Source organism: Pagrus pagrus (assembly GCF_965226575.1).
Source record: "Pagrus pagrus genome assembly, chromosome: 20".
Lineage (NCBI taxonomy): Eukaryota > Metazoa > Chordata > Actinopteri > Spariformes > Sparidae > Pagrus > Pagrus pagrus.
In genome coordinates, this window is record NC_140207.1 from 7303578 (window position 1) to 7319951 (window position 16374).

The 16374-nt window shown below is 37.2% G+C and overlaps 2 protein-coding genes across 2 annotated transcripts; both read right to left on the minus strand.

Annotated features, from left to right (window-relative positions):
• Positions 1-4230: 4230 nt before the first annotated feature.
• LOC311249805 (ADP-ribosyl cyclase/cyclic ADP-ribose hydrolase 1-like) lies at positions 4231-11311 on the minus strand (the record flags this gene model as incomplete). The annotated part of the gene is made up of 8 exons (XM_084341121.1): positions 4231-4312; positions 4405-4491; positions 4726-4812; positions 4985-5058; positions 5250-5332; positions 5592-5736; positions 11098-11152; positions 11247-11311. 8 exons carry the CDS (start codon positions 11309-11311, stop codon positions 4231-4233), a joined length of 678 nt encoding a protein of 225 aa, XP_084197247.1.
• Positions 11312-13025: 1714 nt separating this feature from the next.
• On the minus strand, positions 13026-15714 carry LOC311249630 (ADP-ribosyl cyclase/cyclic ADP-ribose hydrolase 1-like). Its single transcript, XM_084340824.1, has 8 exons — positions 15597-15714; positions 15358-15478; positions 15096-15234; positions 14776-14849; positions 13790-13863; positions 13560-13637; positions 13297-13386; positions 13026-13213 (listed from the first exon to the last, which is right to left on the minus strand). Exons 1-8 carry the CDS (start codon positions 15677-15679, stop codon positions 13135-13137), a joined length of 738 nt encoding a protein of 245 aa, XP_084196950.1. The 5' UTR covers positions 15680-15714; the 3' UTR covers positions 13026-13134.
• Between the last annotated feature and the right edge of the window lie 660 nt (positions 15715-16374).

The window sequence follows — 16374 nt, forward strand, 5'->3', positions numbered from 1 at the left end:
AACCGGCAGCCCCGCTCCGCTGCTCAGTTATACCGAGGATCCCTTGTGACGTGTCAAAACCAGCGCTGACCAATCAGCGGCCGGGATTCCCTCCGCCGGGCCACCGAGGCTTTAGCGAAGGAAAGGAAAGTACAAGGAGTCGATCAGCGGCTCGAGCGGTAATTATCGACGTGTTTATGGGACGGATCGATGACTAAGAGAAACATCTGACAGCACGCTGTAAGAAATACCTGGTATTCATAAAATTGTACTGTATGTCTATGTATTTCCTTTTTTAATGCAGTATGGCTGATAATACTTTTCTTATTTTCCTTGCTTTTATTGTTTAAAGGGAATTTAGCCTAAAACAGCTCTTAACAAAACTTTTTTTTTAATTTTTTTTTTTTTTATTAATATTAATATACATTTATAAATAGACTTTTTAGATAGGCTTTTATAGGCTAATATGCAATATGTACGGTCATATATGCTAAAAATAAAATGTAAATTAAATTAGCATTTTAATTATTATTATTAATAATGATAATAATAAAATGTCATATATTAAAATAAAAAATAAACATTTATTTAAAAAAAATAAAAACTTTTTATACTCTTTCATAGGCTAATAGGCAATATAAAGGTTCATACTGTAGCATATATGCTATATGCAAACAAAACTTAAAGCAATAATAATAATCACAATAAAATTAACCATAGACCTAAAGACAAAATAAACAATTAAATTAATTAATAAATAAGATAAACATAAAATGTAGATTGAAGTTAAATGTATAATAATAATAATAATAATAATAATAATAATAATAAATCAGATGTCATAAAAATGTCAATAAAAAATACACATTCAATGAAAATAACTTTAGAAACTCTTCCACAAGCCTATATGCAATGTATAGGTTAATGCTACATGCAAACAAAAGCATAACACACGTAAACTGATAGCAGTAAGACCTAAAGTAATAAAAACTATAAAAAAAAATACAATTTAACGGTTTTAAAAAAATATATTTTTACTTTTTAACAATCGGAAGTAAACATTGTTAAGTGGACTATTCAATACGACTCAATGTAAAACAAAGTTTTGTATAAAATAAATACTGAAAATCAAATTTCAATCACATAAAACTGAAAAAAGGTCAGATTTTCAAAATAAAACCAGAGCTCCCACATGTAGGTCACAGCGCGTCACTTTTTACAGCGGACAGCCGTCGTGTGAACTTGCTGAGTGTTGACTTCCTGGTTTGAGCTGAACAGAGGAAGAAGAAGAAGAAGCCGGAAAGCGTTGAAGAGCCACTAAAAAGTCGAGATGAAACTGTCCACCACCGACCAGAAGCTGTCAAATAACGTGATGTGGGTAATGGGAAAACCACACATCTCGCAGGCTTATCGTGTTACTCAATCGTCTGACAGCTTGTTCTCAAAGGTGTTGACTCAGAGTGGACTTATTCAGGGAAGGAGGAGTGGGGAAAATACGCTGCTGATCCTCCTCCAGTAAACGCACCAGGGCCCAGGACTGCCTTAATAGAAACCTGAAGCCTCATTTTTTTTTACATTTATTCACATATTAAACTGTAAATCAATATTTTCTTTCTTTTGATATCAGTTCAATAAAATACACAACCTGCTGAAAATACAGAAATGTGATTTATTTGCAGTTTAACATCTGGGAACGTGGATTTTTTTTGGGTGAAGTTGGAGCTTCCACCTCCAGTAATTTTAGCAGATGTCGGGGAGGTTTGAGAAGCTTATTTTGGGATATCCCATCACGGCCGAGGGAAGTGTTCGGGCAGGATCAGGTCGCAAATCACTGCAATGATTTAAGATTTGAATTTAACCTCATAGGCTTTCAATAATATTGCATTGAATTGCCGATTTAACATCTGGTGTTTTTCATGGTTGATTTTCCAAGAACATCTGGTTTCACCGAGAGGGTACCACCTTTGGTTTGTTGGTGGCATTTCTTTGTGGTTTGTGCCGGTACTGTAGGTGAGAGGAAGTTCTTAGAAAGATAGAGTTCAACATTTTGGGGGAAATATGCGCATTCTCACTGAGAGTTAGATGATAAGATGTGTGAAAAAATCAAAACCAGGGCAGGTAGCTTAGCTTAGCTTTGTGCAAAGGCTGAAATAAAGGTGAAACAGCTAGCTAGATTTAAAAAAATGAGTTACAACGCGCTAACAAGTGAGTTGTAAGTAGATTTTTACCTTTTGTACCGAGCCAGGTTAGTTTATTGCAGGTATTAGGCTAGGCTATGCTAAGCTAAGCGCATGTTGGCTATGGCCTCATATCATCACCTCATCTCTGTATGGTTAATATAAAGTTACCTCCATCCACCAGTTAGCTTAGCATAAAGACGTAGCCGACGGCTAACAGCTAGAAACAGCTTCAGGTAGGCTAGGCTAACTTAATACACCCAATCATTAAGATGTGGCGCTAACAACAACAGTTACTACACCCCTTAAATCAGGAGTATTTATCGGCTGTGATGTAAACACAACACCCAGATGAACGCTAATTACACCGATCACTCTAAGAACGAGGATCAGTGTCCTGCTAACGTGGAAAATGGCGGTTCAGGTTAAGTGACTGCACATGGCGTAAGTCGCGCCAATAATTTGCACAACATACGGGAGCTAGGAATAAGGTGGATACATGAGACTGGCACCATCTTCTCATCAAGCTGTCGATTAATGTATTTCCCAAAAGGTCAAACTATTCATTTCAGTGGAGGCTGGTGTCCAAATGATTTATTTTGCACTTTAAGCCATAAAAACCGACTATTTTTGAATCGTGTTTGGCAGTTTTCTGTCTCTAGTTGGAAGCCGGTGGTAAACCTAGAGGTATCCAGACTTTTTAAAAACCCATGAATGATATCATGGATGTTTTTGTACAGTCCCGCACTCCCTAAAATCCCCTCGATCACACAGACAGAACAAAACTATGTAAATTAATTGAGCTCTTGACGGCTCACATTCGCGTCCTTGTCAGATAATGGATGTCTGGGGTAAAGCACCTACATTAACAGTCCTTGACGGGGCTAAATCATTAAAAAAAATGGTTTAGATTTACATTAAGTCAACGACCATGATAGCTAAATGTGCAAAAATGCCCCCTCAAAAACTGACTTTGAATGTTTCACTGTAACCACCAACACCTTGCTGCTGTATGAAGATTATTAGAAGTCCCGTGGTGTTGGTGGCAGCGGCCGTGACTCAAATCGTGACGACGTTTTCCGACATTACAGTACTTGTCACAGTACCCCATGTTGTGGTTTTACAGAGGGGGCCTCCTTCATGTGACACCTGTGCTGTCTCTTCCCAGCACCGACACAGCGAGTTTACGGTACGTGTGACACAGCAGCACCAGAGTCACTAGATAGGAAAGAGGAGGCTATTACTGAGCCTCCTTCTTCCTGCCACAACAGTCTCACTCGAAAAGCTTCAGACTCTCTGAGTTCCTTTCTGTGTCACCGTGTCCACGCCTTCGCTTCACACACTTACAGATAAGACATTTTGTGGGCTACACCTTCAAATAGAAACAAAAGCAGGTGGGTTGGTTTTTATGAGCACTTTCTATTCTGTTCAGTGGTTTAGTAGATTTGCATAGACCTTGTGTTTTAACCTTAGGTTGCAGGTTCCGGTTTCACGTGAAGCAAAAAAGAAAGTAAAAATTAAGTGTTGAGCAGTAAAAAAGGAAAAGAGTGCATTATTAATGTCAGAAAAAATGGTTCTCATGTCATTTAAGGAGTTTTGTGGGTGCGTAGTTTACAAGAAGTTCCCACAAATCTCATTAAAACTTACCAATATTATCTAGAATTAGCTTTCAAGTTTTGTCTCTTTGTGTTAAAAACAAACCTTCTACAGACAGAACTTGGTTGGAAATGGCTGCTAGATGTACGTCCTGTCAATATTTGCCACAGACAGCTGCACGATGTGTGCTTTTTGTTTACCAAAGCTGCAACCTCCACATCGTTTCACACAATCACCATCACATTTAACGCCGCACACAATATTTTATCATTTGAAGCAACAAGAAAAGCAACAAGATTAAAAACGAGGTCACCAGTTGAACCTAATCATGGATAGCATGACTGATATTTCAGCCTTCCACATGTGATATTTGACCATAAATTGACACACAGAAAGAATTTATTAAGAAAAGACTAGGCAGATGATTAAATAGTCGCTTTCTGCTGTATCTTATTTGAATGTGTAATCAGTGTAATTTTTATTTAGTCGACTTCAACAAACAGGCTCCACAGCCCACGTTTGTACTGGAGGAGGAGGACGAGCACTCTTTGACCCGAGATCTACAACAAGAGACAAAATAAGAAGTTAATCTACTGTTTTGGGTTTTTTGTTGTAGTGAGGAGTTCCTCTCTCTAACACATGCTGTACTTACTCAGGTACTTCATTGCAAGAATAACCAATTGTCAAATCCAGTGCTTTCCGTAAGTCGATTTCTAAATTATCAGTGGCACAATTGGACCTAAGCCAGAGAAATACAGGGAAAAAGCTTAAATTTTTTATGAGCCCAGTTTGTTTTCCTGCTTTGTACCAAACCAAAACAACATTACATTCACTGAACAGAGATAACATGTGACATATACTGTATATAACATGAACAGAGAAATAACAATTGCTACATACAACGTGTATAATTAAAAAGTAAAGTATCAGGATAAAAATATGATGTGAAACAACAAACGACAATCTTACTAACGCATACTCGTTCCCGGTGACCAGAATCACGTTCAGTTTCGTCACTTTAGGATGTTTTAGTCTTTTTATCTCAACCCTTGCAAATGTACTATGAAAAACATGAAAGAACAGAATTTATAAGGATTATAAATCATTTTAATAATGGCTCTCAAATACATTCACATGTTGTGTCATTAGATTTTTAATTTACTGATGGAAAGCAAGATGTTGAATTAAATTAAAACACTTGAAGAAAACAATAAAGGAAGTGAAGTGCTCACCTATTGGGATGAAACGGTTTTTCTTCCGATCCGTTTAGCATTACTGTTACTGCTCTACAGGCGTACTCTGCAAACTAGAGACATAAAGACATGAGGGTAAACCCATGCACACATTTTTGGACTATAGGTCCACCACAATGAGAACAAATAGGATAAAGGATGTAAGCATATTTAGTAGGATCCAGTGTTACATATTAAGCACTACGAGTGAACCCAGCCCTGTTGTATTTATTGCCAAAAGCATTTATTTTTGTTGGGCACTTACTGCAGCAGAGGCTCTGTCCCAAAATGAGCGAACAGCACTGTTCGCACAGTCATCAAGTCCTGGGCAGCCAGCAGTGAACGTTTCTAGAAAAACGCACACAAATTCACTTTTATTTTTGCAACTTCATGTTAGTTGATAATACGCTCACATCAGCCACTTGGTCCTGGGCACTGACAAGTGAATGTTGGCCACCAGTTGGTGCTGAGGACCTCAATATACAATATACTGATATACAGTATGATATTAATATACTGTATCAGTGCAATATGCAATGTAGAGTGAAAATGATCTGTGCAAAAACTGTGAGTGTGACGCATGCTGTCTATAATCCATGAATCTTACCGTTGCTGCCTTCCTTTCCGCACCATCTCTGGCCATTCAGGATGTATCCCAACAGAGTGTCCTCCAGGGTGAAACAATCCTTTTTATCTTCATCCTTGGCAGTGTACTGGTGGACCAGCTCATTTGTTCCACTCCATAGCATTGTCTGACCAGAAACAGTTGATATCATGTTGTTACATTAACATTAACATTAACATTATGAAAGTAGTCTTCTCTGTTGATAATATGCAAGAGCTTGATGTTTACTTGGTTGCACGGATGATCGAAGGGGACCTCGGCCATTAAGTCATCATAGGCTCCCGTGGAAACATTACATTTTGGTTTTCCTATGTAGGCTTGTTCAAAGACATCGAATACATGCTGACAATAGCTCCTGAAAAATAAAATGCAATGCAAATAATGCAAATCAGACACTGATGAGGTGTAAGACTAAGGGCGCAGTTTGACATCCCTTCCATATCTCGTGAATTTTTATTGGGTAAAATTTTAACCTAAATATCACAAACTGAAAAAAAGGACTGACAAAATGAAAAACTCTTACTCGTTGTTTTCTTTCTTGTATTCCAGACATTTGCCGATGAAACGATCGCTGAACGTTTGTTGTTTTTTGCTTGGCAGTACACATGCAAGCACAATAATCACCGCGACAACAATACAACTAATTGCACCCAAGATCCACCACCGTTTATTCTTATTCCCATGTACAGAGGCAGTGTCCTCGTCGCAGGGGCCCAGGGTCTGAAGGTTGTGCCCCGTGGGTTCCAGCTGCACAATATTCTCACTTATCAAAATTCCTCTCTCTCTGCAAAATTACAATTGTTACATACAACATTTAGAATCATAAGAAAAGTAATTTGCCAAAAATATGATGCAATACAATGAGAGGAAGCTCTTACACATTATAGTTTACGATGAACGTGATTCCATCCTGGTGCACCTCAGTAGTGCATCTAGTGGTCGTTATCTCAACACTTGCAAGTGTACAACCAGAAAAAGAATAAATAAACATTAATTAGATTAGGAAAAAAACATTTTAATAATGCTGTCCTACCAAGGTTTAACCACAGTAAGTACGCCAATTATGAAACAGAGAAAAATGGCTTTGAAGTTATGTGACTGTACAGCCAAATAGGTATCAGAACACCTGTTATGATCTTATTAAATACGTATTCTTTCCAGCAACATTATGTAACTTTTTTACCTTAAAATAACAGCTTCAAAATCATTTTAATGGTACAGTTTCTTGTAACAGGATGAATGGTGTCCCTATCACTTGTTTCTAAACTGTGTAACTTCAGTGAGAGGGTAGGATCACAGCGTTACATACATACTTACTTCAACATACAAGTTTACAACACATAATTGTTGTGACGTAATGAGTTTTGTTTGTAGCTAGTACGTACATTACTGTTACAGACCTGGGATTTGTGTTTACGACTGTTGTGTTGCACTGTCGGGGGTATCAAATCACACAAAATGCCAATTTCTACATAGTGTTGCCTTAAAGAATATTTTAAATTTCATCATCACATAAGAAATGAGATGATCAGTTAAACATTAAAAAGTAATTTTCATGTCTTAAAACAAAAAAAACCCCTCTAAAAATGCAGATACTGAAATTTTGTGTGTTACCTGTAAAAGATGTATAGGTAATACAAAGGCAAAGTGCAATAACTACAATCTTGTTTTCTTACCTGATAAAATCTAAATCGTATCTGGTTTTAAGTGTTTTACATTTTCATGTTTACATTTTTTTTCAATAGATGAGTATTTAATTTGACAGAGGCTTACCTGCATACTTGCTGTTGGATCTGTAAAGCCATGGAAAAAGCCAATCAAAAGAGGCGCAATGCTCTAGTCTAAAATGTTTGAGGAAGATGAGAGGTGTTTTTGACGATCCAACACTCACTGTGGTATCTTATAGCAGCTCACTGCTATAAAGTCAGGGCTCAAAGGTCATGGATCAGCCATCAAAGTATTATAAAACTTACCACTGGCCCTGCTTATTGCAATCACAACATTTGACATTGCTCCAGCTGCATATTCATATCAAGTTCCAACAAACAATAAAGCTCCCGGTAAAATGCTTGTCGTCTGAATGTTGATGTCGTAAAATTAAACAAAGCTGAATAAAAACAATATTTTTTCAATGTGTTCATTTCATTCCTTTTTTTGCAAATCATCCAGAATAATATAAAATGTATTTCCATTGTGGTCTTGTGGTCTTCCATTGTGGATTTGTATAAATCATATGACAACTGTTTGCCTTTGATCAAAGAGCCAATCAAGAATGATCAATATTTTACAAATACATATATAATCTAAATATAAACAAATATTATGTACAATGACATTAACAATAAAAAGTGTCTAAATACAATGGTCTTGTTGACCAGTTTTAAACATAATGATACATTAAATTGGTAAACAGGATGGTAAGACGTGTGACTTATCTTTCAAAATTGTTGATTATGGTGGTAGAGAGCTGCTTATCTAATCAATAAAAATGTAATATTTAATTTAATATTAAAATTTAATTGTATCTCAGTCCTCGCAAAAGTACTACTGTTTCTCTAAAAACAAAATAATTAGTTATATCTAATGTAGTGAATTAGGATTATTGCAAGTTTTAATCACATAATGGTAGGAAGGGAATACACATTTTCATGAAAATGTTGACGGGGGATTTGTAGCGCTCACCTCTCGGGATCTAACGTTTAGCATTATAACGCATTTAGCATTACAGTGACTTCACCACGGGCTAAATCTGCAAACTAGAGACATGAAGACACACCGGTGAACACATGTATACTTTATTATACTTCCTAAGGCGATTTCATACCAAAAAAATTAGTTAATGAAGATCTTTCTCTTCTGATTAAAATTTCTGACAACAAGGTCTGACAAAATTAGGAACAAAGTCTCACTTGCTGCTCCATCATTTATTGTTAGTACATTGCCCTCTGTCCTATAATAATAAAAGTACAAAAGGTTTGAGAAAGTAAATGATGTAAAAATCAATCAGTTTCTTACATTAAGATAAATTAATCAACATTGTGTTACGTATAATGTATACATAAACTTTAAACATTTCAGTATCCTTGTGTTGGGAGAAAGCTGCTTCCTTAGTCATAAATATTCCATATTTGATTAAATTATGTAACAACAATAAAATCAGGTCAAGATCTTCATCATCCAGCCATAAAGAAATAACTGTATTCATTTTATAATTTTATTATTATATTCTTTTTAGGGCCGGGACTTTAACGCGTTAATTAAGATTAATTAATTACACAAAAATTAACGCATTAAAAAAATTAACGCATTTTAATCGCACTTATTTTTGCACCGTGGAATGTTTCTCACTGGATGAGTTTCAGGTGTACCGATTATACTGGAGCACAATTATTTAACGAGTTAAAAAGCCGCCGACACTGATCACTGCCCATGGATCTATAAAGTTTTAATGTAGCCAGAACGCAGCTCAAACCGACCCGGTGCCTCAGCACTGCCGGTTTACAGTATCCTCCCGTAGTTTAGCCGGTCGCTACTGTTTAAAAAGCGCTCGTCGCAGTGGAGCTGAGAACAGCGGAGTTTCCTCTGCTGCAGCTGAACAGCTGACATGTGGTCAAGACGTAGGTAGCCTACAGACCTACTGTCTCACGGTTCACATCACACAGGGAAAACATAGAGCTGCCTGTGTTTTATTAATGTTTACATCAGGCTGAGTTCAACAAATCAGTTCATGCTACTGTGATTTAAGTAGTTAAATACAGTAATCATCATAGTGTAGTGGCAGGAAAGACCATTTACCAAATAACGTGTTACTTAAACATGTTTCATTGTGCTGTGCTCTAAAAATAAACTAACAAACTAGTGTAGAGTCCTGTATAAGAAATGTGCAGCTTAAATTTTCCCCTTAAATTTAGGTTCTCAGGAAAATCGCATCTTATCAGGTAATCGTTAATCGATCGATAAGGTCCATCAACTAACGATTAATGAATTAATCGATAATTTGCATCCCTAGTCTGTTGGTCTTGGTTAAGTACCACCTTGAAAAAAAAAAAAACAATGTTTTGTTGCTTAAGCTTATGTATTCAGTCATTATTCAATGGTATACTAAAACCCATATGAAAAAAATTGCCTCTCACTGTTCTCAGGTCAAATATTTATATGCGATTAAAAATGCGATTAATTTCGATTAATTAATTACAAAGCCTCTAATTAATTAGATAAATTTTTTTAATCGAGTCCCGGCCCTAATTCTTTTATTAACATGTTTTATGATGTCTTATCTACCTGACTTTCTTGTCTGTGCAGGTCCAATGAAAACCCTTTAATGACTTGAGTCACGTCCACAACAGTCCTGGTGTGTGTGTTAATTTATACCAATGAGAACAATGAAACATACTTAGCAGATCTGTACACCTCTACATTTATTTTTTCGTGTTGAAGTTTGACATAAAACGAATGAAATATCAGACTGTGAAAATTCATAATTGATGTCGTCTCGTTAAACGGTCACCAAAACTTAAACTTAAACATTGTAGAGCATTCCTCAACCAACACTACATTTGCTTGATATCTCTTTGTCCTGGTTTGTATTCTGAGGTGTAAACTGCTGCTAAAGTGCTAATTATTAAACAAATCTCACAGAAAGAATCTCTTGCTGGAGAGCACCTGAATATTTTTTCCACTCTAAATGATTCAGAGCAGAAAGATGACTAATCAGACTGTTCTTGGGTCCAGTGTTGTTGTTGTGACCTCTCTACGATGTTCTCTGCTCGGCCTTTTCTGCTCTACCATGGCGGCAACTTCAAATCTAGGAGGCCGGGCAAGGCGAAACTGGAAAGGCGGGGCTGGCAGCTGCACTGACTCCTTATCTACATGTTTCTGGCTTCTCTGTGAGCAGAGCAACTTCCTCTCTCACTCATGATCTGTTCTACTGCTCTACTGACTAAACAACAATCATAATAAAATGCAGTATATTTGATTACATGATTTCACTCTTTCATTTGTGGTTATATTTCACTCCAAAGTAACACAATTCATCACTTCAATCAATAGGTGCCTGTTCAATCAACTAGTGCACAGTAATACATGTTTTAACCATTCATTTATGATTCATTCACATTTTGATTAGTTGCAGTAAATGTTACCAGTTGTCATTAACCACTAACTACTTATTTATGGTTATATGGTTATAGATATTACACTACACTTTCTTGTACTCCAGACATTTGCTGATGAAACGTTCGCTGAATGTTTCATCAGCGTGGTTGATTGCATGGTTGCTTCACAGTTTCAAAATAACCAGAGCAATAATCATTGCGATAACAATTAAACAAATTCTGCCCAAGATCCACGACTCTTTATTCAGAGCGGTGAGATGTTTGAGGCACTCCCGCAGCTCAGTTTCAGTGTAGATCACGTGTACGGAGACTGGGTCCTCGTTGCATTTGCCATGCGTTTGAATCTGACCTGTAGCCCTTTGCGCTTCATGTACAGAGGCTGTGTCCTTGTCACAGGGGCCCAGGCTTTGAAGGTTGAGCCATGTGGCTCTGCAAAATGACAATTGTTACATACAAAATTTAGAATCATAAGAAAAGTAATGTGGCAGAAACATAATGCAATGATACGAAGAGAAAATCTTACACATTCTCGTGTGCGTAGATCTGGCGCACATCCTGGTACCCCACACCGATGTATCTAGCTGTCATTATCTTAACCCTTGCAGATGTTGACAGAAAAAAATAAAGGACGTCATAAAAAATCCTTTTAAGAATACTGTCCTACAAAGGCTAACTACGCCTTACGAATCATGACCAATTATACGACCGATGACCCTAAAAATGCGGATACTGAACTCTTGTGTATTACCTGAAAAAGATGAGTATGTAATGCAAAGGCAAAGTGCAAAAACTACAATCTTGTTTTACATTGCATGTTTAAATTTTTTCAAATAGACGAGTATTTAACTCGACAAAGCCTTGCCTGTATTCTCGCTGTACGACCTGTAAAGCTGAGAGGTGTTACTTACGATCTCACTGTGTGTGGTATCACACAGCAGCTCAAAGGTCATGGATTATGATTATACAACTTAAATTACACCTTTGAAGTTACCACGGGCCCTGCTTATTGCAATATTATAGATATTGATTCAGCTGCATATTCACATCAAGCTCTACCGAACGAAAAAGGTCCCAGTAAAATATATTTTTTCAATGTGTTCATTTCATTCTTTTTTTTGCAAATCATCTAGAATAATACAGAATGTATTTCCATTGTGGTCTTATTTGTATAAATCATATGAGTCATACAAATAAGACCACAATGGAAATACATTCTGTGATATGACAACTGTTTGCATATAATCAAAGAGCCAATCAAGAATGATCGGTATTTTAGAAATACATGTGTTATCTAAATTAAAACAAATACAATGGTCTTGTTGACCAGTTTTAAACATATTGATACATTAAGCTGGTGAACAGGATGTTAAGATGTGTGATTATTGAATGTCATTGTTGAATATGGCTTTCATGTGTTGGTAGAGAGCTGCTAATCTAATCAATAAAAATGCAACATTTAATCCTATTATATAACGAGAATAAGGTCAAAATGAAGACCGAACGTCTCAGCTGGTTAAAGTTTAATTTAAATTCTGTTTTGTTTATTTTGTTTCATGATATGTTACAATATGGTAGGAAGCCGAGGACCCAAATGCGGCAAACATACAGAAGGCAGGATGAAGAAACAAAAGGCGAGTTTTATTAAACAAAAACTGAATGATACACAAAAACCAAGAATTCAGGAAAACCAAAACTGAGTCAAAAGGACAAAAAGACAAAGTGCAAACAAAAGCAAAATACAAATCAATGAAAACCCAAGGAACAAGAACCAGAAACATACCACTGGAGATAACACGGGTGAGAGACAGACACACACTAACAAGGGGATGATGTACAGGTGGAGTGAGGCGGGAAAAGGACAGGTGAGGGAAAGGAACCGAAAAACACAAAGAGGGAGGAACTGAAAAGCAACACGTGACACATGAGGGCACAATTTCAAAATAAAACAGGATCGTGACATAATGATCAGCATTACAGTGACCTCACCATGGGCTAAATCTGCAAACTAAACTTTATTTACTTTATTCGTCAACCACAGGTCCATTACAGGCTGCGAGGAGAAGGAGGAGGAACACTATACAAGATGTTGACAATTTGCCACTTCTCATGCATGTGTATGTTTGTACCTCCGAAGGTGATTTCATCCCTAAAAGAAATCAGTCAATGAAGATCTCTGATTACACTTGTATTCCCTTTTTATTCCCTTGATACTCAATGTGAAAAAACATCTGGGAGGAGTTGGAGGTGGGCGTGGTCACGTGGGCACAGTGGCAATGAACAATAAAACACACGAGAGTCAAAATCCAATGCTAAAATCACCTTTATTCATGAATTCAGCTGTCTGTCATTAGGAAAAACAAAAACACTAATTTGTATGAATGGATGAATAATTGATTTCTACTTTTTTTATTTTATGGGGGTGTGGAGGATGAAGGGTTGGACCAACAGGTTTCACATTCGTTGTTTTCTATGCACGTCTGGATGTGAGAGCTACAATGAAATGAAATAAAAAGTTAACTTTGAGAAGGAACAAACATACGTGTGACTGTGTTGGGACAACAGTGACAATTTACCTCGGTACTTCTGTGCAAGAGTAACTAATATTTCGTTGTGTGATGGATTTCTCCAATCCCTGAAGAGATGTAGCTTTTTCACACACTCCCCTGAATAAAGAAAAACAATTGCTTTATTATCATGTATACCCAGTTTGTCTTGTTAAACAACCACAGCAGATAAGCTTATCCTTCATTTTACAGATAAAACACATGTACAGAAAACATGACAACTCTATACCAACAAATAAAGTGAAGATGGGGAAAAAACAACAAAACCTTACTCTTTGTTCGTGACCAGAATAATATCAAGATTCGTCACCCGAGGGTGGAGGAGTTGTTTAGTCTCAAGGCCAAAGAAACTAACAGCAAAAACAGAAGAGCATCATTCAGAAGTATCATCAAGTCAGACGGACTGTTACATAAAACAACAAGGGGGCATGCATTATTCTTGTCATCATTTAAGATTTCATAAAACCGTGACGATAATGAGTGAAAGTGTAGCGCTGCTTACCTGTTAGGATCGAATGGTTCATGTGCGTCACCATCCAGCATCGCTGTGACTGCACCCGTAGCATGTCGTGCAAACTACAGACAAAAGAATACGATGGTTTGAATGTTAAAGACGTGTGCGATTTCAAATAATACACTCTAAAAGTGTAAGTATGTTTAGTACCATGGCATATAAAATTGAGAAGATATAATCAAAATCCTGAATCCATTCATTGGTAAACTTGAGCCAAAACCACAAAAGTAGTAGATATCCCCCTGCTCCCAGTCAAACGTGCAGACAGAAGCTAGCGTTATGTAGCCTATACCATATATGTGGGGAGGCATGACCACCTATTCTCTGCATTTACATGCTCGACTAATACAACTCGATTTGCTCAGATTTGCCTCATGTCACACCGACTGCTGTAGTTTCCTAAAGATGCCATCAGCAACAAGGTACGTGCACAAATGCCCTCTTGGCTGGTGATCCTGTTTGGTCATGCTGGTGACTTTTTCAATGAATATAATGAGGAAGCGATACGCTTCCTCCAACTTTCATTTGGCACGTCTGCCGGTTATGGGGTTTTTTTTTGGTCTAACTGAAAATGCCAATGCTGGATGGAGGGGCTTATCTGGGTGTGTTTGAAAGTTTTTTAAATTTTGGTACCACTCTGGTGATTATACATTGATATTGCTTTCGCTTAACGCAGATCTTAGGGAAATCAGTGTTGTCTGTGTGCCATTAATTGTTTGACGGTTACGCTCAGATGAAAGCCTTTTTGAATGCTTCTTACTTAAAACACATGTATTCTCCAGACAGTGTAAATGTCCAAAAAATGATAATCCCAATTCAAAAGTTTTACAAATATTTGAATGTAAATCAACACTGGATTAGATTAAGAGTTTTGCGTGCATTTAGGTTTCTTATACACGTTGACTAAAGCACTGACTTTTATCAGAATTTATGTTTTCGGTGGTGAAACCAGTGATATCCTGTTGGGCACTTACCTTCATAGAGGCTATTGTCCAGAAGGAATCAACAGTGTTATTGCTGCACCATTGGCAAAACGGCTCGTATGTTCCTAGAAATAACATACACACAAAGAACATTGCTAAAAAATGTGACTCATTCACTGTTGAAGCTTCAGTCTTCTTGGACACTCCACTGCAATAATTATGACTGATATCACATTAATGCAAATGTTTTTGTGTATCACATATAGTTCATTGACTGCTGTATCTCATGCATAGAAGTCGATAAACTCTAGCCCATTGGCCCAGACTGATCATTTATAAGGTTATCTACCGCAGCGTTTGACGTATCTTACCCTCGAGGCCCTTCAGTCCACACCAGGTCTGTCCATCCATCACATATCCCAACAAAGTGTTCTCCAGGGTGAATAAACAATCTCTATTTTCAGTGAACTTATGGGCCCATTCTCCTCCTCTATCGCTCCAGAGCATTGTCTAATGTGAAACGAAATAGAGAGAACAAAAATGATATAATATATTGTTAGATGTATTTCTTCATTAAGGAAATCTGGTGTAATTAATGCGTAAAAAAACATTCATGTGATCATGGATACTTACCTTTTCACCCGGATGTGTGTAGGGGGCCACGACGAAGGCTGGCTCATATTCTGTCTCAGGAAAGTAATACGGCCTCTTCCCTACATAAGCCTTTTCAAAGGAAGCCAACAGCTCTTCACACCTGAAAAAGGGCACAGTAGGTGGAATGGCGATCAGACCAATTCTGTTTCATACACATCCATGCAGTGATGCTTATAATGAACAAAAAAATGTCTTGTAATCTCAAAAACAATGCTTACTTTGTGCTGTTCTCTGGGAACTTCTTACATTTCTCCATGAACTTTGCCCTGAACTTGCCCGTTCGAGGAATCATCACTGCCATTAAAACCACAGCTACAAGAAGGAGGGATACGATGACCACGATCACTTTAAGATCCATTTTAAAGCTTCTTGTATAGAACAAGACCCTGGCGAGAGTTTTGATCCCTGGTTTTATAGGAGTGCTGTCACATGCTCCTCGTCAGTGGTCAAAGGTTGTGCACCGGTGGCAGACCGAGGCTGTCAGGCGTAAAAACATAGAAAGAACACTAATGTGCAGAAAGTTGTGATTTCAACACACAAATGTTTTATTATTTGCCACAGATCAACACCTCTGTGATAAAAATGGATAACAATTAATTATTTAACCAGTTAAAGGTGCATTAAAGCCATCTACTTTACTGATTTTACACCTAATCTCTCAGGAATCAAGGGAAATCAAGCTCAACCACAACAAACGACCAAACAAACAAAGTTTTTTGACATTGCTTTAGAGCACTCAAAAGAAAAGAACAACAAAATAACAAGACTACATCAGATCGCATGCTTGGAGTGGACGACTTGGAGTCATAAGGAGGATCTAACAAGGATCTTCATCATCAAGCCATGAAGCTTGATAGCTGTATTTGATTTTATCATTTGATTATTATGTTCTTTTATATTGTAAAACCCCATCATCTGTGCATCATGCTGTTTTATTAAAGGAGTGGTAGGTTTCTGGTCATTGTCTGAGCACAGAAGAAGTCCAGTGAAACCTCT